General features: G+C 39.7%; 2 protein-coding genes across 16 annotated transcripts in view; one reads left to right on the top strand and one right to left on the bottom strand.

The window, feature by feature from the left end:
- LOC127450303 (C-Jun-amino-terminal kinase-interacting protein 3-like) overlaps positions 1-16,986 on the top strand; it is a 78,384-nt gene extending 61,398 nt beyond the window's left edge. For 10 of the 14 annotated variants that reach the window (XM_051714276.1, XM_051714278.1, XM_051714272.1 and 7 more), the window contains 10 exons: positions 4,758-4,877; positions 5,507-5,587; positions 5,787-5,854; positions 6,008-6,156; positions 6,391-6,562; positions 7,922-8,035; positions 8,703-8,741; positions 9,141-9,302; positions 15,666-15,815; positions 15,895-16,986. In XM_051714276.1, coding sequence (XP_051570236.1) covers positions 4,758-4,877; positions 5,507-5,587; positions 5,787-5,854; positions 6,008-6,156; positions 6,391-6,562; positions 7,922-8,035; positions 8,703-8,741; positions 9,141-9,302; positions 15,666-15,815; positions 15,895-16,016 — 1,177 coding nt within the window. In that variant the 3' untranslated portion in view covers positions 16,017-16,986. The remainder of the gene's footprint in view (positions 1-4,757; positions 4,878-5,506; positions 5,588-5,786; positions 5,855-6,007; positions 6,157-6,390; positions 6,563-7,921; positions 8,036-8,702; positions 8,742-9,140; positions 9,303-15,665; positions 15,816-15,894) is intronic. The other 4 variants (XM_051714282.1, XM_051714274.1, XM_051714269.1 and 1 more) reach the window with 3 other exon arrangements.
- Positions 16,987-17,740: 754 nt separating this feature from the next.
- LOC127450306 (nucleoside diphosphate kinase 3-like) lies at positions 17,741-21,274 on the bottom strand. Of its 2 annotated transcripts, none has more exons than XM_051714285.1 (5): positions 21,129-21,274; positions 19,702-19,832; positions 19,398-19,499; positions 19,070-19,182; positions 17,741-17,886 (listed from the first exon to the last, which is right to left on the bottom strand). In XM_051714285.1, the coding sequence occupies exons 1-5, from the start codon at positions 21,172-21,174 to the stop codon at positions 17,769-17,771; spliced, it is 510 nt and encodes a 169-aa protein (XP_051570245.1). In that variant the 5' UTR covers positions 21,175-21,274; the 3' UTR covers positions 17,741-17,768. The 2 variants fall into 2 exon arrangements, with proteins under 2 accessions (XP_051570245.1, XP_051570244.1); XM_051714284.1 differs by lacking the exon at positions 21,129-21,274 and adding an exon at positions 20,498-20,612.
- Positions 21,275-22,428: the final 1,154 nt, after the last annotated feature.

Here is a 22,428-nt window from a genome sequence, read left to right as displayed (position 1 = left end):
TTTTTGGGTCAACTATCCCTTTATGTTTTTGAATTGAAATTGATTTTACTTTGGGATGTGTGGTAGAACTCATTTCATGACCACTGTTGGGAAAAGCAATGGTAAAGAAAATGACAGAAATTTTAGGTAAATCTAGATAAGCTTATAAACAAGTAAAAGTTAACTTAATGTTATGATGTGAAAGTGTAGAAGAAAATATAAAAATTAATTTCAAATATTTTTCCTCTGTCCCACTTTACCAGTAGGCCCTGCTGTATAAACACATCTGGGATTTGGTCAAAAGAGGATCTTCAAAGGTTCTACTTCCCAGTGTTGAATATTTCTTAATTTATGCTTTTGACTAAGGTAGAAGACATCCTAAGCTTTCGTCAAAGGTATAATGTCAAGTTATGTGTCATTTGGATCATAATTCAGTGTCAAGAAAATACAAATTTCCAAAATTTTCCCACTTTGCCCATATTCACCATATTATGTCAAAAACTAAAATGTATTTATTTTAGTTAGTTTTGGAGGAATGAAAATATTGAGTTTAGTTTCAGTTTTTTCCAATAATTTCAGTTTTTATTTTATTTTAGTTAACGAAAATGATTTTAGTTAGTTTTCGTTAACTATAATAACACTGCCTCACTCACAAATCTTTGTATAAAACCACGGTAAACTGATATAAATGTACTGTTGAGTTCCTGTTTTACTTATTTCATTTATTTGATACTGGTTTATTAACAAGCCCATTCGTTGGTTGAAAAATAAGTCCAATATCCTGCCTTCAAGTCATCATGCGAGAGGTCAGTGGTTGTAGTTACATTTGTGTTTAAATTTCTAGATATGTTTTGACCTAAACTGTCCCAAGTTTGTTGGCTATTTTATTGGCCCTCAGTAATTCATGCATGATGTACAGTTGTAACAATGGGCTGGCAATGACAGGCAGATGAAGACGAGATGATGTGAAGAACCCAAGTGCAGTTTATTACAAACGTGAAATCCAAAAAAAACGTAAATCCAAACGTGAACAAAACATAAACATGAATTTGACTTAACTAAACTTGACTTGATTTAACTTGACCTGACATGATGTAACATATGCTGGAACTGCTGACAATGATGAAGACGAGAAGATGAAGAACCCAAGTGCAGTTTATTTACAAAGTACGTGAAATCCAAAAACCCTAACCATAAACGTGATCAAACAAAAACAAACTAGACTTGACTATGACTACAAAACATTCACATTCAATACTTGACCACTAGACAATGCAAACATGAGGCTTAAATACATGGACATGGGGGAACATAAACCAATGAACAAACAGAACTGATAACAAGATAAACAATAACCCAATGAAAACATGACACAAGAACATGGAGGGAAAACAGAAATCACATGATAAGGGAAACAGGAACACATGACATGAAACAGGAACTAGAATTTCAAAATAAAAGACATGAAATCAACAAAATACACCTGACATATCCCCCCCACTAAGGGGTGGCTCCTGACACCCCAACACATAAACAAAACACGTAAAACATGACAAATTCAAAGTTCTGTGGGGGGGGGGGGTGTGTCTTGAGATGTGGGGCGTGGCATGGCGAGAAAGGGCGAGGGGCATGGGACCAAGGCAAAGTCCGTGGGGGGTGGAGCCATGAGAGGCAGAGTCGTGAGAGGCTCGAGGGGCGGAGCCATGGAACATGGTGCCCGGAGAGTAGCCAAAGACTCGAAGGGCCAGGGTGGAGCCGATGGCAGGGAGGACCAAGGCGGTGCTGGAGGCTCGGAGGAGCAAGGCGGAGCTGAGGGATCGGAAGACTGAGGTGGAGCCGGTGGGACTGAGGACCAAGGTGGAGCCATAGGGAAGGAGGTCCCCGGTGAAGCTGACAGCTCAGAGGGACAAGGCGTAGCCAGAGGATCGGAGAGCCAAAGCGGAGCCAGGTGACCGACAGACCAAGGAGGAGCCGGAGGGACGAGGGACCCCAGCACAGCCGACAGGCTGAAGGACCATAGTGGAGCCGAGGGAACGCTGAGCTGAGGCAATGTCGAGGGACCGACAGGCCAAGGCGAAGTCCAGGGCTCGGAGGGTCCAGGCGGGGTCGGAGGGCCCAAAGTTCCCCTTGCCTGCTCAGGAGAACTAAGGGTGGGTATAAGTGTGGGAACCATCTCCAGGTCCTACTGCTCAGGTGTGGCTGTGACATGGCATGGAGCAGGCTGAGGCGTTGCTGTGATGTGGCATGGAGCAGGCTGAGGCGTTGCTGTGACGTGGCATGGAGCAGGCTGAGGCGTTGCTGTGACGTGGCATGGAGCAGGCTGAGGCGTTGCTGTGACGTGGAACTCTGGCTCGGCGGTGGCCATGACGTGGAACTCTGGCTCGGCATCCACCTCCCCTACAGTGAACGGGGAACCAAAGAACCGTAGGGCGAGGTCGATATTGAGCCAGGCTGAGGGAACTGCGACCACCAGGCATCAAAAAAGAAAATGGACTCATTTAGTCCAAATCTAAAACAGTCTTTGAGGGCAACCTCATTAAAGTCTACCTGGCTGGCTAGACCGCAGAAGTCCTCAACATAGTCCTCCAGGGGACGATTCCCCTGACGTAGGCGCAGAAGTAAAACCGCTGGGTTCATGGTTGGTCGAGTATTCTGTAACGTATGCTGGAACTGCTGACAATGACGAAGACGTGAAGATGAAGAACCCAAGTGCAGTTTATTTACAAAGTACGTGAAATCCAAAAACCCTAACCATAAACATGACTATGACTATGACTATGACTATGACTACAAAACAACATTCACATTCATCACATTCAATACTTGACCACTAGACAATGCAAACATGAGGCTTAAATACATGGACATAGGGGAACATAAACCAATGAACAAACAGAACTGATAACAAGATAATTAAACAATAACCCAATGATAACATGACACAAGAACATGGAGGGAAAACAAATCACATGACAAGGGAAACAGGAACACATGACATGAAACAGGAACTAGAATTTCAAAATAAAAGACATGAATCAACAAAACACACCTGACACATGATAAACCCAACAGTGTTACATTAACACAATACCTCACAAATGATCATGGCAAACATGAGGGTGTAAATACATAGACAAGGGTAACAAGACAACCAATGAACAGACAGAACTATAAACAAGATAACAAGACTAATAAACTTAAACCAATGACAAACTAGAACTGATAATGAGTTAACAAGACAATAAACCAATGAAAACAAGACACATGAACACGGAAGGGAAACAGGATGATCACATGACTTGACATGGAAACAGAGAATCACATGACATGGCAGGGTAACAAGAAAAAACATGACATGCAACCACATGACCTGAACAGGAACTAAACTTAAAAAAAAAAAAAAAGACATGAAAACAAGAACAAAACACATAAACGTGACAACAGTACATATTAGAATTACTCAGCATTCCCAAACAAACTTTACTTTTGTAAGTGAACAGATCTACGAATCAGTTATTTTCACATGGTGGACTATAAAATATGCAAAAATAGAGGTAGTCAAAAATGCATGGACCACATGGCATTTGATGTGTAAATGCTAATCCGTCCTAAATGCATCCTGAACAGCAGTAAAGAGACAACCCTCACCTGTCAGTCAACCGCTGTTCTAAGACAAGAGTTTAAACATAGCAGTTTACAAGTGACTTTAAAAGGAAATAACTGTCGGATCAGAACATTTTAAAAAAGTGGATTCATACCACTTTGAACAAGAACTTCACAGATCTTCATTGTGTCTGATATCAACATGCAGGGACACAGATGAGAAGCACACACATCTGCAGTTCAGGTTTAAACAGGTCATTCACAAAAATAATGGATAATGCTTCTCAAAATGTTGCGTTGTTGCTTAGATTGATTTTCAGCAGCATCTGGGAGACATTGTGCCATTTTTGCACACTTTCTATGTCTTTTATTACTTTTTGCAGTTTATTATCATGCAGTAGCATAGTGAAGGATAGTGATTAATGTATGTCGTCATGAAATTCTCAACTCTCCCCTCGGCATACAAACACAACTGGACACAGGAGATGCATTTAAGCAAGCATTTCTGGGAGTACAGTGGGAAAATCACACTATAACACTATAAATTATACCTATTTATACACACCAGTGTAAAATAGCGACTGTCCCTCACGCTCTTGTATATGTGCTTGTACATTGGGGAAATCCCAGAGTTTTACATAAGAGGGAAACCCCACTATTGCAGTGCAATTCTGCTGCAGGTCGCGATAGAAAGTAAAGGAAGAAAACACAGAAACAACTCTGGAATATCTGGAAATAAAGCGAAGCAACGGAGAATAAAATAGCAAAGTCTTCCTCATATCCCATGTTTGTTAAGTACACATGCGTCGTGGGGAAAATTACATTGCTGTGGAGATGTATGTATGCGGGAGTAAAGAGTACATCTCTTATACAGTGCATGTAAACAGGAACACTGTTTTTCTCGCAGTTACCTGCTTTCTTGCAATAAGCCGCTTTCTGGTGTCCATGTAAACATAGTTAATGTTGCTGTGTCCGTCTGGTTGGAGCAACATTTTCAAAGTGCCACAGAGCTACTGTGTTTACAAATTTTGGGGAAATCAGCTTACTTATAGTTGTCTATATACTTTAAGCTGGGATAGTGGAAACTATTTTAACAACAACAACAAAATACACACTTCACCTTTAAATGTTCTGCTCTGTTTTGATGTGTGCTCTGTGTTATTGTGAAACATCAGTGAGGCAGGTGTACCCAAGGAGCAAGTGACATCAGCGCCTACAGGCTCAGGGGAGGCAGGAAATGACCGTGCAGGAACAAGTGCTGCTCCCACCATGTGGCTGGGAGCCCAGAATGGCTGGTAGGCATCATCTCTCTCTCTCTGTCTCTTTCTCTCTCTCAATTCATTTCTTTTTTTTCTTTTTTTTTAATTCAGCTTTATTGGCATTACAAATTGGAGTATAGTATTGCCAAAACATTTTAAGGTTATGTACAAACAAAATGTTTTAAATACAATAATAATACAATAATAATACAACAAAAAAATAGTAATGAAAAGGAAAACATTTAAATCCTAAGAATGATTATAGATATGTACAAAAAAGACACACAAAATATACACAAAATTAATTAAATGTATACAGTGAATTAGTTATGTCTAACAAAGTGAATGACAGACACATATTTAGCAACTAGTGCAGCTGTGCAGTCGTCCTCTCCAAGAATATAGGGAATTTTCTCTGTATCACTGAGTTTAAGGAATGATGGATTCAGTTAACTTTCTCTCTCCCTCTATCTCTTTTTGACATGTATTCACACACATACAAAAAGCATCCCATTTTCACGTCCCATTGTAAAGTCATATTTCCTTGACACCAATACTGTGACATTAAGTCATATTTCCTTGACACCAATACTGTGACACTGAGCACTCACATACACAAAAAAATTGAAAACACTCTGTCATGTCTCTGTAAACTCTCTCAACAGGCTTTATGTCCATTCTGCAGTGTCAAACTGGAAGAAATGCCTCCATTCCATCAAACTCAAAGACTCTATACTGAGTTTGGTGTAAGTAGAATCAGAGTGATATAAATGTTCTAAAATGATTAAAAATAGCAGGTGTTATATAAAGAACTGTAACAATGTCCCTTTATTTTTTTTAATAAATAAAATTTGCTTTGCGCTTTTCACAATGCATATTGTTTCAGTGCAGCTTTACAAAGAATTATGCTTTACAAATCCCTGTGTTCATCTCTGTGTCTTTCAGGCATGTGAAAGGGAGGGTTCTTGTTGCATTAGCTGATGGCACTCTTGCAATTTTCCATAGAGCTGAAGGTTTGCCTCATCTCACTTGAAAATCATTACAACTGAACTGTAATTTATTTGGGTGTAAATGTTATTAGGTTGACAGATGTTATTACAATAGGATGACACAAATGGAATCACACAATTTTGAGCTTTTTCTTTGTGTATGAAATCTACACACAGATGGACAATGGGACCTATCAAACTATCATCTAATGGATCTGGGTCGACCCCACCACTCCATTCGATGTATGGCTGTGGTGCATGACAAAGTGTGGTGTGGTAACAAAAACAAGATCTATGTCATCCAGCCTAAGAGCATGCAGATCGAGGTGAGACCATTATTAAATGTGCTGTCCCAGGTCAGGCTAATATCTTATTTGTTTCCACATTACAGCCATTATGTGAAGAAAATAAAAACTGATACCTAAATAAGTACCAAAAAACATGTGAAACTGCCAGTGATTTATTTCATTCTACCATTCTTTGGCCTGATTTCTCTCTGTCAGCCTTTCTCTTGCCCTCAGGACTTCATTTTGTCTCTGTGTTTCTCTCTCTGCTTATAGAAATCATTTGACGCTCACCCACGCAAGGAGAGCCAGGTGAGGCAGCTTGCATGGATTGGTGATGGCGTCTGGGTTTCAATTCGTTTGGATTCAACGCTCCGCTTGTACCACGCACTCACACACCAACATCTACAAGATGTGGACATTGAGCCTTACGTCAGCAAGATGCTTGGTAACACTCCTCACTCTGACCTCAACACTCTAGGGTCCCATCTAAAGCTCAAAGTATACTTCGTCAGGTGTAAACACTGAGTGAGTGTGGTGTAGTGGACTAAAGCACTGAACTGGTAAGTGGAAGGTTGTTGGTTCAATCCCCACAACCACCACCATTGTGTACTTGAGCAAGGCACTTAACTCCAGGTTGCTCCAGGGGATCAGTGCCCTGTAATCAGGGCACTGTAAATTGCTTTGGATAAAAGCCAAATATGTAAGTGCATCTCTGAATGTGCAGAATGCCCATGCACCTACATTATTTGCACTAGTGGCATCACTCATCATTGAGCTGTTGCTGTCATGAGGTGCTAGAAGAAGATTTAATCACCTGTAAACAATAGTAGACGAAGCTGGAAATAACATTTCAAGAGCTCTTGTGTGAGGAGGTCAGGATATATCTGTATTTGGATAACTCAAGTCTGAAGAAATATAAAGACATGTTTATGGGTCTAAACTCTTGAAGATAAATATTTCAGTACCTCATAGCAGTCATAGTGCACATGCCCCAACCGCCTGTGTATGCATGCTCAGTCTTATGAGGTATATTTTGAAAGGTTAGCGTCAGACTGAATTTAGATGCTAGCGTTCACATCAAAACCGAAGTATACTTTGGGCTTAAGTGTAACATCGTGGTTAAGTGTTAGTTTAGTAGTGACTTGCTTGCTTGGCTAAGTGACTCTAGGGGGTCGCACACTGGATGCGTCTGGCGGACTACATGGTTCGTTCTAAAATTTGAAACAACTGTTTTCAACGAAAGTACGCACACCCAGCTACGACTCCAGAAGCTATTTTCCATTAAATTTGACCCAAATCATTATCAAAGGACATAGATTATTTACTCTAGCATTGTTCATCTTGAAGAAGGGAAAAACCTCGGTAACTGTTGTGTGTACTGTCCGCCATCTTAACCACATCGACATTTCCTGTGTTTGATACCTGTGCCATGTCCTAGCTGCGACACGCCGTGGCGCTTCTCATCCGGTGTGTGACCGCATTAAGCCTAGCTTTGCAAGTGTTGTGTGTGTTCTGAATCATTAATGTTATTCCTAATTAAATTAGTGCATTTTATTTTAAGTTGCTTTGGTAAGAAAGTGTCTGCTAAAGACATAGTTCAAATATATATATATATATATATATATATATATATATATATATATATATATATATATATATATTTTTTACATTTTAAAGATGTAAATATGTTGTTAATTATTTTATTCATTGATTAATGACAGCATACAGTATTGCCTATTCTGTTTGAATGATCAGCAGCAGTGTAAAAGTTTTACGTATATGTTGCCTTTTCTATGATTGACAGGTACAGGAAAGCTGGGGTTTTCATTTGTCAGGATAACCGCCCTGCTGATTGGAGGAAACCGGTTGTGGGTGGGAACTGGAAATGGTGTCATCATCTCTATTCCTCTGACTGAAAGTAAGTCTTATGGGTGTGTTGTATGCACACACACACCTAGAAGTAAAATATTTCAGAGAAATAACTTCGACAAGAATAAACAAAAATGAAACAAGAATGTATAGATTTGTTGGCAAACTTTAATGGGATAGTTCACACAAAAATAACAATTTTGCAATTTACCAAAGATCTAAAGAAAAATAGCAGTTTGATTTACCAGAATGTACAAAGTTTATGATAAAAGAGTTTTGCAAAAAATGCAAATGTCTTGGCTTATGTCTTAAAGGGATTATTCATAAAAAATTTAAATTCATCATTTACTCGCTGCTGAAAGATTTACTTTATACAACGAAACCTGACAGATGTAACATATCAAAATCTATTTTAAAGTGTATCACTTTCCAATAAATCAAAAGATGGATTGAGACAGATCCACAGATTAAGGGTTAAACCCCGGATATCCACTGACCCTAGAACCACCACTGCCATGAATCCAGATCATGAACTGCTAGGTTACCAGAACCTTCCATAAATCTTTTAACTTCCCAACAACCTGTGTGCCCCCCTTTTCACATCTCTTGCTTTACATCTCTATTTCTTATTGTCTATTGTATCATTATCGTCTTTCGCTTCGTCTCATGCTCTCTTGTCCTGCCCTGTTCCCCGCCCCGCTTCCTCCTTACTGTAGCAGTAGTTCTTCATCGAGGTCAGCTCCTCGGACTGAGGGGTAAGTTTGGAGCGGTACAACTGTAATTGTTATATCACGTCACGCTTTATTTGGGTAATACATTTTCTTCTTTCTCTTTCATTTATGCCATCGTTTAATATACTTTTTTTTTTCAGTGGCTTTAGCATGGTTTTGTCATGGTTGAATTCTCTCTTTTAGCATTAGTGCCTACATTATGTTTATTTTAAATGTTGTTGTCATAAACGCCATTATGTTTTGGTTTTGTGTTGTATCTGTATGAATAGCTGTGGAGTTGTAATAGTCTTGCATGCTGTGAGGTCTTTATCACAAAGAATCATGTTTGTTTTTCTCTTCTGCACCTGGCAGATGTATTCCTGGCAGTGAGTTTCTGTGATTGGTCATTTCAGTGTATTATTGTTTTTTTCCATATGTTTGCAGCCAATAAGGTGTCACCCACGTCGTCAGGGGGCGTGATCCATGTATATGCAGATGATAGTAACTCTGAAAAGAGTAGCTTCATACCCTACTGCTCTATGGCTCAGGCTCAGCTCTGTTTCCATGGACACCGAGATGCAGTCAAGTTCTTCGTGTCAGTGCCAGGTTTGTGTTTAAGTTTTCAAAGTTTTATAAGGGGGGTAATACAGTATAACTAATATAATATAATTTTAAAGGGATAATTTCATGAGAAATCAAATTGTCCTTTTTCTTTTGAGATAAGAGTACTGTAAAATACTGTGAAAATATAAAGTAACTTTCAAATACTTTCATTTTAGACCCTACCTCAAGTATTCATATTCGAGGAGTGTTTACATAGAAGTCTTTAAGAGATTGTTCCCCTAAAAATGAAATTTGTATCAGCATTTACTCGCCCTCATGTTATTTTAAACCTGTATGATTTTCTCCTGTTGAACATAAATGGAAATGTTAGGCGGAGTCTCGTGGCGCCATGCAAGGGTCGGACGTGTGAACTGCGAGCTCTGCACATTTTGCTAGTTTTTAATACTTTTTGTATCATAAACCGGTGAGATTTGATACACCCTGATCCATAACTGTTCTATGAAGACAATATGTCAAAGAATTCAAAATCCTTGGGCTCTGGAGATATTAAAAGACACTTACGTGCTCAAGCTGACACCCCTGACAGGGCCGTAGACCAGGGACTCAATTTGGACGGTGCGGCGGGAGAGATTCAGCTGTCAACTGTCGAGCATGTCGGCAATGTTGGCGAATGTCATTGCGGACTTGGAGGATCTTGCTGTAATACAGTACGTAGATCGATCACCACCATGGAGACGGACTTCTCTGAGTTTGTTACAAGAATGGGGGATGTCGAGAAACGGATCGATTATCTGGAATCATCGAAGAGGGAATTAGCTGCTAACCCGCTAGCGACCAAGATAGATTTGCAACGCATCTGGGAAAAACTGGAAGACCTTGAGAATCGGCGAAACAACGTCCGAATCGTTGGAATTCCTGAGAATGAAGAAGGCCGAGATATGGTAAAATTCCTTGACGAGCTCTTTCCAAGTCTGCTCGATATAACAGGCCATAAGCTGGAAATCGACCGAGCTCACAGGGTCCCGGCTCTGAGATCCACTGAGGGAGACAGGCCCCGATCGATTCTGACCAAATTTCTGAGATCATCTGATAAAGATCTTGTATTACGCGAGGCGAGGAGTAAAGCAAGGCTTTCTTGGAAAAACCACAACATTTTCTTGTTCCCAGACTTTGCGAATTCGACAAGAGAGAATCGTGATCAATTCAAGGAATGCAAGAAACTCTTACATCAGCGGAAGGTCGCTTTTGCACTGATGTTCCCGGCCAAATTGAGAATAGATACTAAGGATGGCTACAAAACATTTACATGCCCACAACAAGTGATGTCCTTCATAAAGTCAGTGTAATGAGTAAGTTATTGTGTGATGCTCTTGATACAGCCGTGTGGACCTGACTCACTTTGTTGCTTTTTGTGTTGGTTCCGCCTAGCGGCTGGAGTTTGTTTTGTGGAATAACACTCCTTTGGGAAAGTTTGTGGAGGTATCTGAACATTCTTTGTACTTATGCCTCCTATTGGATGGAGTTTGTTTTGTGGAATATTTCTTGCAAATTATTAGAGTGATTAGGGCATCTGTTCCACTTATGTTACGGTCGAATGGGCCGTCTCACTGAACATTCCTTTGACTGTCCGAGGAAAATGAACGGCCCTTTTTTTAATTTATTTTATTTATTTATATATATATATATATATTTATTTGCTGGTTCCGCTGCAGGCTGAAGTTTGTTTTGTGGAGGCACACACCTTCGGGACAGTTATGTGGATGAATCTACATGTTCCTTGTGTTTATCCTGCCTAATGGCTGGAGTTTGTTTCATAGATTATCTTCTGTTGTGTAATTCTGTTTTACAAATTTTTTTATAGAAACACAGGACTTGAGCAATCCGATGGCAAAGATGTTGTGGGGGCTCTTGTAGCCGTACATGGACCGTTTGAGTTTAGAGGGATGGACGCTGGTTGGCGCTGTTGTGCGCAGGGTTAATGCGCACGTTTTTCTTTTTTCTGTTGTTTTTTTTTTTGGGGGGGGGGGGGGGGGGGTTGATTGTTGCACCAATGTGGAATGTGGCCTTTATAATTTTATTTTTGACACGCAATCTATTTTTTCTAATATGTCAAAATGTCAAATGTTAATATGAGTGGATTATCTCTCTCCATGTGGAATGTGAATGGGTTGGGGCACCCCATAAAAAGAAGGAAGGTTATTTATTTTTTTTCTTAAACGAAAGAAATATGATTTAGTGTTTCTTCAAGAAACGCATCTTTCCCCGCAGGAAGCTGAAATATTTGGGAAGATATGGGATGACATGTTTTCTTTAGTGCTAGCTCAAGTAAGAGCAGGGGAGTCATTACACTGATAAGTAAACATCTACAATTCAAATGTCTCAAACAGATTAAAGATAAATTAGGAAGAGTCATTATTGTTTTAACAGAAATTGAGGGGCAAAGGTTGATTTTGGCTAATATTTACGCACCTTACGCTGATGATCAGGGCTTTTTTATAGATCTTGAAGGGATGTTGCAAGCCTCTGGCACCCCTCATGATATAATATTGGGAGGAGACTTTAATTTATTTATGGACTCAGTCCTTGATCATAGTGAAGCAAAAGTGTGTAAGCCCCCTAGAGCAACATTGATGCTTCATAGGATGTGTAAAGACTTTTGATAGGGATCTGGTAGGAACTATACATTTTTTCATCAGTCCATAAGATTTATTCTAGTATAGATTTGTTTTTGTTTTTATATCCAAGTCCCTCATTTCATCTGTTGTTGATTGCTCAATTGGAAACATTTTAGTCTCAGATCACGCCCTGGCGAGTTTAGAAGTGTTGCCACATATGGAGAACAAGAAATCATATAGTTGACGTTTTAATGTATCCCTTTTGCAAAATCCTGAATTCCAACAAATGCTAAAGGCTGAAATCAATGTCTATATGGAGACCAACTGGTCCTCAGTATCCTCTGTGGGCATGGCTTGGGAGGCACTTAATGTGGTTCTTAGGGGTCGAATCATACAGGATCCTCATTAACAAAAAATCCAAAGCACGGGAAATCGTGGAGTTGGAAGGGAATGTTAAAAGTGCCGAGGCAGAGCTGAAGCGCCGAATGTCTTCTGATGGCCTCAGAGAATTGACCCAATTGAAAAACAGTTATAATACTATTTTGTCGCAGATGGTGGTGTTTTGGCTATTCAGGGCAAGACAGTCATATTTTGAGTCGGGGGGACAAAGCAGGGAAGCTTTTGGCTAGATATTTAAAGCAGAGAGAGTCTTTTTCTACCATTCCCTCAGTGAAAGCTGCTGGTAGTGAAATATTTACCTCAGCCATTGATATTAATAATGCTTTTAAAGAATTCTATCTTGATCTCTGTAGTTCCACATCTTCGTCTACTGATGAAGACATTAGAAACTTTGTGGAACCATTAGAACTCCCTAAACTGAAGACTGAGCAAAAAACATTATCTTGATTCTGAAATAACCTTGGAGGAGCTTGGCAAGGTAATTAAGGCCTTGCCTACAGGCCAGATGGTTTTGCAGCTGAATTATATAGATCTTATGCTTCAGAACTGGCTCCACTTTTGTTAGAAGTTTATACGAAATCATTAAAGAATGGAAAGCTTCCGCCAACCATGACATAAGCCCGGATCAGTCTGATTCTTAAAAAGGATAAAGATCCAAGCAAGTGTAATAGTTACCTTCCAATTTCCCTGATCCAGCTAGACGTAAAAATATTGTCTAAAATTCTGGCTAACCGATTATGACATCCCTTATACATATAGATCAGGTGGGGTTTATTCGGGGCCGCAACTCTTCTGATAACATTAGGCGTTTTATCAATATTATGTGGTCAGTGGTGAATGATCAGACCCCGGTCGCAGCCATCTCACTTGACGCCGAAAAAGCGTTTGATATGGTAGAATGGGATTATCTTTTTAAGATTTTGGAAATATACGGGTTCGGGAATACTTTTATTGGATGGATTAAGTTACTTTATAGACACCCAGTAGCGGCGGTACAAACAAATGTATTAATTTCAGATTATTTTATTCTGGATAGGGGAACCCGGCAGGGTTGCCCACTTTCCCCATTATTGTTCTGTCTTACCCTGGAATCATTAGCAGCCGCGATAAGGGAAGATGATTTTCCAAGCTTTTGCTTTATGCAGATGATATTTTATTATTCGTCTCTGACCCCATTAGATCTATGCCTTGCCTCCAAAAAATTATTAATTCCTTTTCTAAATTCTCGGGATACAGAGTCAATTGGTCTAAATCTGAAGCTTTGCATTTGACAGCGTACTGCCCAGTAATGGCTTTTCAACTGGGCGCCTTCCTGTGGCCCAAACAGGGCATTAAGTATTTGGGCATTTTATTCCCAGCAAATTTGTCTGATTTAGTTAGAGTTAATTTTGACCCCTTAAAAAATACGTAGGTTTTCGAGCAATGTGGGCAGGTGGGCTTAATTATATATATCTATGACTGGGAAGGTTAATGTTATTAAAATGAATTGTATTCCAAAATTCAACTACCTGCTACAATCTCTCCCTGTAGATGTCCCCCTCTCTTATTTTAAGCAATTTGATAGCATCCTTCAATTGGAACGGTAAGCGTCCAAGATTTCATTTTAATAAGTTACATAGGCCGATTGACAAAGGTGGGCTAGGCCTACCCAAGGTTTTGTTTTATTATTATGCATTTGGTCTCAGACATTTGGCTCATTGGTCGCTTCCACCTGAAAGTGCCCCTCCCTGGTTTTGTATTGAACAGGAAGTTCTTGCCCCTATTTTGCCATTTCAAAGCCTTTTATCAAACTAATCGGAGAAGTTATGTTACACCCCGTTATCTCGCATTTGCACTTGGTATGGACAGAAGTGTCCAGAGTGTTTAATTCGGACATTTATCTAAATGTTGCCTCAAGCATATGGCTGAATCCTAAATTATGTATTAATAAGTCCCCTTTCTGCTGGTCAGAGTGGATTGTGAGTGGGGGTTACTACACTCAGTGACCTATATGAAAGTGGAGTGTTGAGATCTTTTGAGAATTTGGTTCAACATTTTGGGATTCCCAGATCTCAATTCTATAGGTATTTACAGCTGCGCCACCTGCTCTTTATTGTTTTTGGGAGAGGCATACACCCCCCTAAAGCAGCAGATACTCTGAGAGAGGTGATTACTGCTTTTGGAAAAGGTCATGAGGCCTCAGTGTATTACTCCCTACTAATTCAGAGTCTGGGGGACAGAGCTTCAACTTCTCTCAAGAGATAATGGGAGAAAGATTTAAATTTGGTATTGGAGGAGGGAGTGTGGACTAGGATTCTATAAAATGTCAAGTCTGCATCTAGAGATGCAAGGGTTCGCCTTATGCAATTCAAGATTTTACATAGATTTTATTGGACCCCCTCTAGATTGTATAGGCTTGGTCTTAAAGACACATCCACCTGCTGGCAATGCCAATCAGAAGATGGAGACACAACCCATGTCTTTTGGGGGTGTGTTAAGATCCAAGAATTTTGGTTGAAGGTTCAGAGTTATTTTGTGACGTTTTGGGCACTCAAATTTTACTTTGCCCCAGACTTTGTATTTTGGGCAATGGGGCGGTCATAAATTTGGGGGATAAACATATAAAAAATTGGGTTCTGACCAGTATCATGATTGACAGACAAATTATTTTAAGGGGTTGGAAGTCAGACGGATCGCCATCATTTCCGAAGTGGTGTGCGGAGATGGGGAGGGTGGCAGCTTTCGAGGAGGTGGCAAGTAGAAGGCTAGGGTTTGGAGAATTGTTTGTCAGGAAATGGGGTAATTATTTAGCATTTTTGGGGGACTCTCGGGGAGGGGATGGGGAGAGAGAAGTCTAGTTTAATTATGTATGTTTATTATATATATATTTGTGTGTGTGTGTGTGTGTATTATTATATGTGACCACAGGGGTGTTCGTTGGGGGTTAGGGTGGTGTTGGTGATTGGGGAGGGATATTAGTGGGGGTTAAATGTTAAATGTTCATTCTATGTGTATGTGTTGTGTTTTTCCTCTGTTGTGTATTTTTAAATCAATAAAATGTTTTAATTACAATAAAAAGGAGCTGTTAGGTAGTATGTTACCCTCAGTCACCATTCACTTTCATTGCATATTTTGAATCAATGGTGATTGAGGCTAACATTCTGCCTAACATCTTTTGTGTTCCATGGAATTAAGTCATATGTGTTTGGTATGAAGGTGATTAAATAGTGACAACATTTTTCATCTTTGGCCAAACTAACCTGTTAAAGGCAAACTTTATGTTTTGGTGCATTAAAGAACTTTCCTAACATTATAAGTGAACCGAGGGAAGAAAAATTAAATAATAAAAAAAGGATGATTTCACATCTAGTTCTGTTTACTCCAAATACAGTATCTCATCCTTTATTTTCAGGAAATGTGTTGGCCACCCTGAATGGTAGTGTGCTGGACAGCCCATCAGAGTCACAGGGGTCCTCAGCAGCCCCAGCAGACACAGAGGCACAGAGCCTTCAGAACGTGCTGGTGCTGAGTGGAGGGGAGGGTTATATCGACTTCCGAATTGGTTAGAAGTGCTCACATTTCTCTCTCTCATACATCTGAACTGGTCTTCCATACATTTACTCATGCTCTCTCTTTCTCAGGTGATGGCGAGGATGATGAGGCAGAGGAAGCCGAGGGTGAAGCCCCTCAGATGAAGCCAGCATTGTCTAAAGCAGAGAAGAGTCATATCATTGTGTGGCAGGTGTCTTATGGGCCAGAGTGACACATACAGACACCTGCCCCCTACCGCCCTATAACTCCGCACCCAAAGACAGAGTATAAAACCTGATCTCTTTCTGTAACTATGCCCCGAATTCTGTACCTAAGCTATGTAACTACCACAGCCTTGTAACTACCCCTTTAAAAGTCCTATATTGATCCCTTTAGTCTGTATTTTCCTACCCTAAATTCTAACTACCTGAACGATCCTTCATTTCACGTCGTAACTTTCCCTCCCTCCCTACAAAAAGACAAACCTCCTGCATCTTATGATTGAATGGCAATTTCAAATTAAATACACATAAACAGCTTAAACCAGTACCAAACTACCATCCTGAAAGAACTACCCAGTTTTGGCCAAATATCTGAAGACCCTTACATTTACTTTCCTCAGCACACAGCTCACTGAATGGAGACAGGAACTCATTGCATGGAGTTTCAGAGGAGCAGTTAGTTGAACGGAACAATTTCAACAGAAATGTCTCATTTGTCCACAAGGCTTTGTGTAGATGGCCAATATCGCCTGGCTATGTGTGTAGCCACAGAATAAAAGAGGTATGTAAACAGAATGTAAATACTGGAGTTCAGTATGCACTGAAAAGAGAAAGTGAAAAAAGAGTGAATAATTGAGAGGATAATCAAATAATGTGGTGGTCAGAATTTGTTTTGATAATCTTCCACAACCCAAAGGAGTGTTTTCAACTCATACTAAGTAAATATGTAAAAGAACAGATAAATGGATTCAAGTATAAAATCACTTAAACCAATTGCAGCAGGTCATTTTTCAATCTCAGTGAGATGTGTGCTGATTGGATCTGACAACCTCCCCTTTGGGATTAAGCATGAGGTTGAGGCCTTTGATTGGCTGCAGGTTTGACAGTCACCCTGTATGTAAAATCATCACTCTGTGTTCTCTGTGTGGTTAATTATTAAGTAATAAACATGTTTATGTGCTAAAGAATTCTCCGTCAGTGAAACAATTTCAGTTACGTCACAATCCTTGAATTTGGGATTTTCTTTTTAGGTAGAGCAATACTACATTTTATATATATATATATATACATATACACACACACACACACACACACACACACACACACACAACAAGGACAAATGTACATAGAAATTATTTATTTGTAATGTAAGGCGCCCTTTGGTCATATGAATTCCAACCAGATTAAGACATCACTGGGATATTCAAATCAATTTTTCAGAGCACGCTGGCCCTTTATCATTCATTATTGCTTTTCTTTTGAGTAACGTGCATCAAGATGACAAGAAACATTCAAAGGTTTGATGTAAAAAATAAACAATGCCTTTCAAGTGGGTGTAAACACCAAGTAAAATGTTGAGAATTTCATAGTGCATTCAGAATCCCATAAGGGCATGATTTACCAACCTACCAAAGAGAGTGCAAAGTTACTAGTAATTAAGTAAATTAATATCTACTTAAAAATGTTTGCAAAGAAAAATTCACAAATGTTCATAACAGCATGAGAAAAAGAGAGAATCAAAAGAAAACATTCAAGATAGCTTGAACAATAACTGGATACAGGAAATTCAGGGAATCCAGGAAAACGGCCATTACCTTGACAACATCAACCAAGAACAGCTCTCATACTGATGAAGCTGTTAATTATTTTTGGTCACTTTATGGCCAAGCAGAGCAAGAGTTTTTATGAGCATGTATCAAACAGCCAAGGTTATGTTCAGCTGCAAAAGCTGTTTGTTACGATGTGTGTGGACAAGATGGCTTTCAAGCATAGATCAAGTGCTGACTGCACTCATCCCAGCAGAGCAATTCATGTTGCTTGAACCACAGCGAGATCTCTCTCTGAGCACTTTCAACTGAATCACTGCCATGGATGACATTCCTGCACAACAAGAAAATGTTACAATTGAACAAGTGTTTAGAGGTAAATCGATTTTACCAATACCTAATATGGTGGAAAAGGCTGATAACCAATGTTAATACATTTTCTTAAACTTTTTTACTATGACAGGCATAGACATAGGCTACAAGAGTCCAAAATTAATAAAATCCCAAATGCAGTTTATTGTGCATCCAGAAAAAAATAATAATAAAAAGATTTGGTGCATAATGCAGGACTTAACTATACATAAGCCCGAAGTACACTGGGAACTCATTTTAAAATGAAAGAGACATAGCTTCTTAACAATGCTCTTTATTTTGTATTTATGAAATTAAGCTTTTTATAACCTATAGATTCACTAGATAAAGGGATTTGTATATATATCATAAATATATTTATATTTCACAAGATGAGGTTTAATAAGGAATAAGGTTTATTATTATAAGTTTGAGACACAATGTGCTGACGGCACGTTTCCTTAGTCGCATTTTTCTTTGCATGCTCTTGCTTCAATTTAGAACACTTGATTAGCTAATAAAAATAACAAAATATTTTTATGCTAATTTCAATGCATATGAATGAATATTGTCAATTATGAAAGATTTAGATTCAGCAAATCATTTTTTTCGATTAATTGTGCAACCATTCAATCAACATTAAACTGTATCAATACAATGGATAAATAATTAATCCAACACAACAAAATTGTGCTTACCAAACTATCAACTCACACCCATATCCCTATATAAGCAAAAGATAAGCAATGTACAATAGGCAAAGTATACAATTTCTTAAGTGGTACATACACAATGGATGTTTCTTATCATTATCTATATTTCTTACACAGCTTTTAGGAATGCTCTATTTTGTTTGGTCAATTGCAGCATTCTGCGGTCAAACATTTTGGTCTCACGACCGCTAAAATGAATTTTGACCATTGTTCCTGACAGCCAGTTTACAACACTGTTAGTTTCATTTTTTTCATAGCACTCTGCTCTCTCTTCTCACAACTAATTTAAACTCAGATCGGTATTTCATATCAATTTATTTATCAGTTTGTTAGCGCTGCTTTACGTTGGGGTCCCAATCACCCTGTCTGGGTTTATTTTGCGATAATGACCGGCAGACTGTTGAAATATGTGTAAGGGATAACATATAAACACACACACACACACACACCAACCTGCCCACTTCCACGCAGTAATCTCCTCTGATAGTCCCAGGGAGAGAGTCTGCTGGGTTTGTCTCTCCAAGCATCTTTCTGGAGGTCTTCACCACATCCAGCCCCTGCCATACCTAATAAAACACACAAAGGCAAACACACAAGTATTGGTCACACACACACACACACACACACACACACACACACACACACACACAAGTATTGGACTGCATGGCATGCAACTACAAGCCTATAGATGTTAACATCACATTCACATTAGCATAAATGCAGAACTCTAGCCATTTTTTGGACCATTACGGAGTAAATGCTGTCATGTGTGACCCTTTACCATAGCAACGATAGGTCCAGAGCTCATGTATTTGACCAAGCCACTGTAGAAAGGTTTCTCCCTCAGGTCCCAGTAGTGCTGTCTGAGCTGCTCCTCAGATGCCTACACACAAATAAATAAAACAGAGTCAACAAACATATGCGTAAAGTGACCAAACAACACTATTCCCATTGTTTTCAAGGAATTGTGTATTTTCTCTACCTGAGACTAAAGCAAAAGGTAACTTACTAGCCACTGACACATTCCGTCAGTGTAAGACTAATACACGGAGAGCTGTTTTTCAATGCTCCAGTCATGCTCTCACCTGCAGAAGCTTCATGCCAACCAGTTTGAAGCCTTTGCGTTCAAAGCGGCGGATGATCTCGCCCACCAGTCTGCGCTGAACACCGTCCGGCTTCACTGCAATGAACGTGCGCTCATTCACACCAGTCCATCCTGGAATAAACAAACAGAACAATAACCCTTTTCTTTTGGCTCTGAAAACTATGAAGCTGCGCTTTACACATTTGTTTATAAAGGTAGTTTTGCACACACCAATTAATAAGCAAAAACACCCTAATCTAACCGGTACAATTTATCGTGTGGTATGCAGGGCCGTACCTAATGGGGTGAAAGGGGGTAACGATTCTAGGGGCCCACAGGTCCAAGGGGCCCCATAACAAATTTTAAACTGTATATTTTAATATGAAAGGGGCCCAGAGCAATATACACTCAGGGGACCCTGTTTTTATGTAAATGTTATTTAAAATTAAATAATAACACTTTTTACAAAATGAACACACAAAAAAGGAAAGAATCATAAACAGATAAAAGCTATTAAAGTTTAAGACCAAAATGCCCTTTACTATCCAATTAATGCCGAAGCAATAAACATCTTAGTCCACCTATCATCTGTTTAGGTTACAAAAATAACCAGCGCTAACTGAGAATGAATGTTTAAGCGTTTAATATTTATTGGTGTTCGGATTACAATTTCCCCATAAATCATATAATCCTCTATAATATTGCTGTAATCTCAGTCTGTTCGAGGTCCCTTCACGTTGGTGTCCATGTGAATGATTAAAGGGTTCCGTCTAAGGAGCTGCTGTCATTCTGTATACCAGATCCGATCATCCGAGCGTGTTTTGCCGCCAAATCCGCGTGTTCTTTTTGGTCGGACAGTGACCGTTTTGAATGCATAATTATCATGAGCGCAACCGTCTAGCGCAGCACAGCACACCAACTGGCCAATCACGGGTGAGCATGACGCAGGCAAACGTTCAAGAGCCAATCACAGGAACGCAAACTGCACCATTAATACGATCAAGAATACTATGTAGCAAATGAACATGCAAATGATGCAATTTATTCATTCATTTTATATGATAAATCTTTGAGGTTGGGAACGACAACAAATGCCTGCTCATTAACACAGTCGTTGGTCGATTAGGACTCAAGACATTTACTGGCGGTAACCTACATAGGAAAGACAAATGACGTAAACGGTCAAGCTAAAGGTTTGTATTAATGTCGCTACTTCGTTCGCTTTGGTCCTAAAGGTAATACCGAAAAGCATGGCCATTATCTGCGTTCATGCATGTCTAGCGCAGTGACTCATGGATTATATGGATTTTCAGCTTTGCAAACAATTATTGTATGGACCCGCCGACAACAGGAATGTTTGAGTCATTCTATTACTTTAATGCAAATGAGCAAAAACACAACTATAACGACGTTTACGGCGCTACTTACCGGTCTTGAAAACGTTCGCAAATATCGCTAAGAAAAGTATTATCATCTTGAACTGCAAGGAGCCCGGGCTGTATCTCAAGAGATTTCGGGAGATGGAGGAGAAGCGTGCTCGCGCCGATAAGTGTCTCTAGGTGACTTGCGCGTGCGTGTTTCATACCTATACTGCATGTGCATAGAAATAGGAAAAAGCATGTGCGCACTACCACAAATGATATTCTCTATTTGGGTGAATCTTACGAAAAAATTGTCCAGTTCACATTTCACCACAAACATTTTTTTATTTTATTTTGCATTCAAAAATTACGCTTATTTTTTGGACCATAAAGACCTCCTGTATTACAGTAAAAATGCAATGAAAATAAAACGTATAAACTAAAAGCGTAAATAAAGGCAGCACAACAACCATGATGTATAAATACCTGACAGTATTGAGAGAATGCTGAAGTTTCCAAATGAGATATTTTTGCATTGCAGTAATGAGATTTAGGGGGTGCTTAATTGTCATTAAAAGGATAGTTCAGACAAAAATGAAAATGTTCTAATTTATTCACCACCACGCCATCCCAGATACTCTATATTGCCAAAAGTATTCGCTCACCCATCCAAATAATTGAATTCAGGTGTTCCAATCACTTCCATGGCCACAGGTGTATAAAATGAAGCACCTAGGCATGCAGACTGCTTCTACAAACATTTGTGAAAGAATGGGCCGCTCTCAGGAGCTCAGTGAATTCCAGCGTGGTACTGTGATAGGATGCCACCTGTGCAACAAGTCCAGTCGTGAAATTTCCTTGCTACTAAATATTCCACAGTCAACTGTCAGTGGTATTATAACAAAGTGGAAGCGATTGGGAATGACAGCAACTCAGCCACGAAGTGGTAGGCCACGTAAAATGACAGAGTATGCTGAGGCGCATAGTGCGCAGAGGTCGCCAACTTTCTGCAGAGTCAATCGCTACAGACCTCAAAAGTTCATGTGGCCTTGAGGTTAGCTCAAGAACAGTGCGTAGAGAGCTTCATGGAATGTGTTTCCATGGCCGAGCAGCTGCATCCAAGCCATACATCACCAAGTGCAATGCAAAGCGTCGGATGCAGTGGTGTAAAGCACGCCGCCACTGGACTCTAGAGCAGTGGAGACGCGTTCTCTGGAGTGACGAATCACACTTCTCCATCTCGCAATCTGATGGACGAGTCTGGTTTGGTGGTTGCCAGGAGAACGGTACTTGTCTGACTGCATTGTGCCAACTGTGAAGTTTGGTGGAGGGGGGATTATGGTGTGGGGTTGTTTTTCAGGAGCTGG

The sequence above is a fragment of the Myxocyprinus asiaticus genome, chromosome 13 (assembly GCF_019703515.2).
Source record: "Myxocyprinus asiaticus isolate MX2 ecotype Aquarium Trade chromosome 13, UBuf_Myxa_2, whole genome shotgun sequence".
In the NCBI taxonomy this organism is placed as follows: domain Eukaryota; kingdom Metazoa; phylum Chordata; class Actinopteri; order Cypriniformes; family Catostomidae; genus Myxocyprinus; species Myxocyprinus asiaticus.
Note: the sequence above shows the minus strand (reverse complement) of the source record. Positions and strands in the feature narration are given on the sequence as shown.

Coding starts and splice junctions, on each gene's coding strand:
- LOC127450306 (XM_051714284.1), bottom strand. CDS start 20,585: ATGATAATTATGCATTCAAAACGGTCACTGTCCGACCAAAAAGAACAC. Junction 19,500..19,701: donor TTGGCATGAAGCTTCTGCAG/GTGAGAGCATGA, acceptor ATTTGTGTGTAG/GCATCTGAGGAGCAGCTCAG. Junction 17,887..19,069: donor TACTGCGTGGAAGTGGGCAG/GTTGGTGTGTGT, acceptor CTTGTTGTGCAG/GAATGTCATCCATGGCAGTG.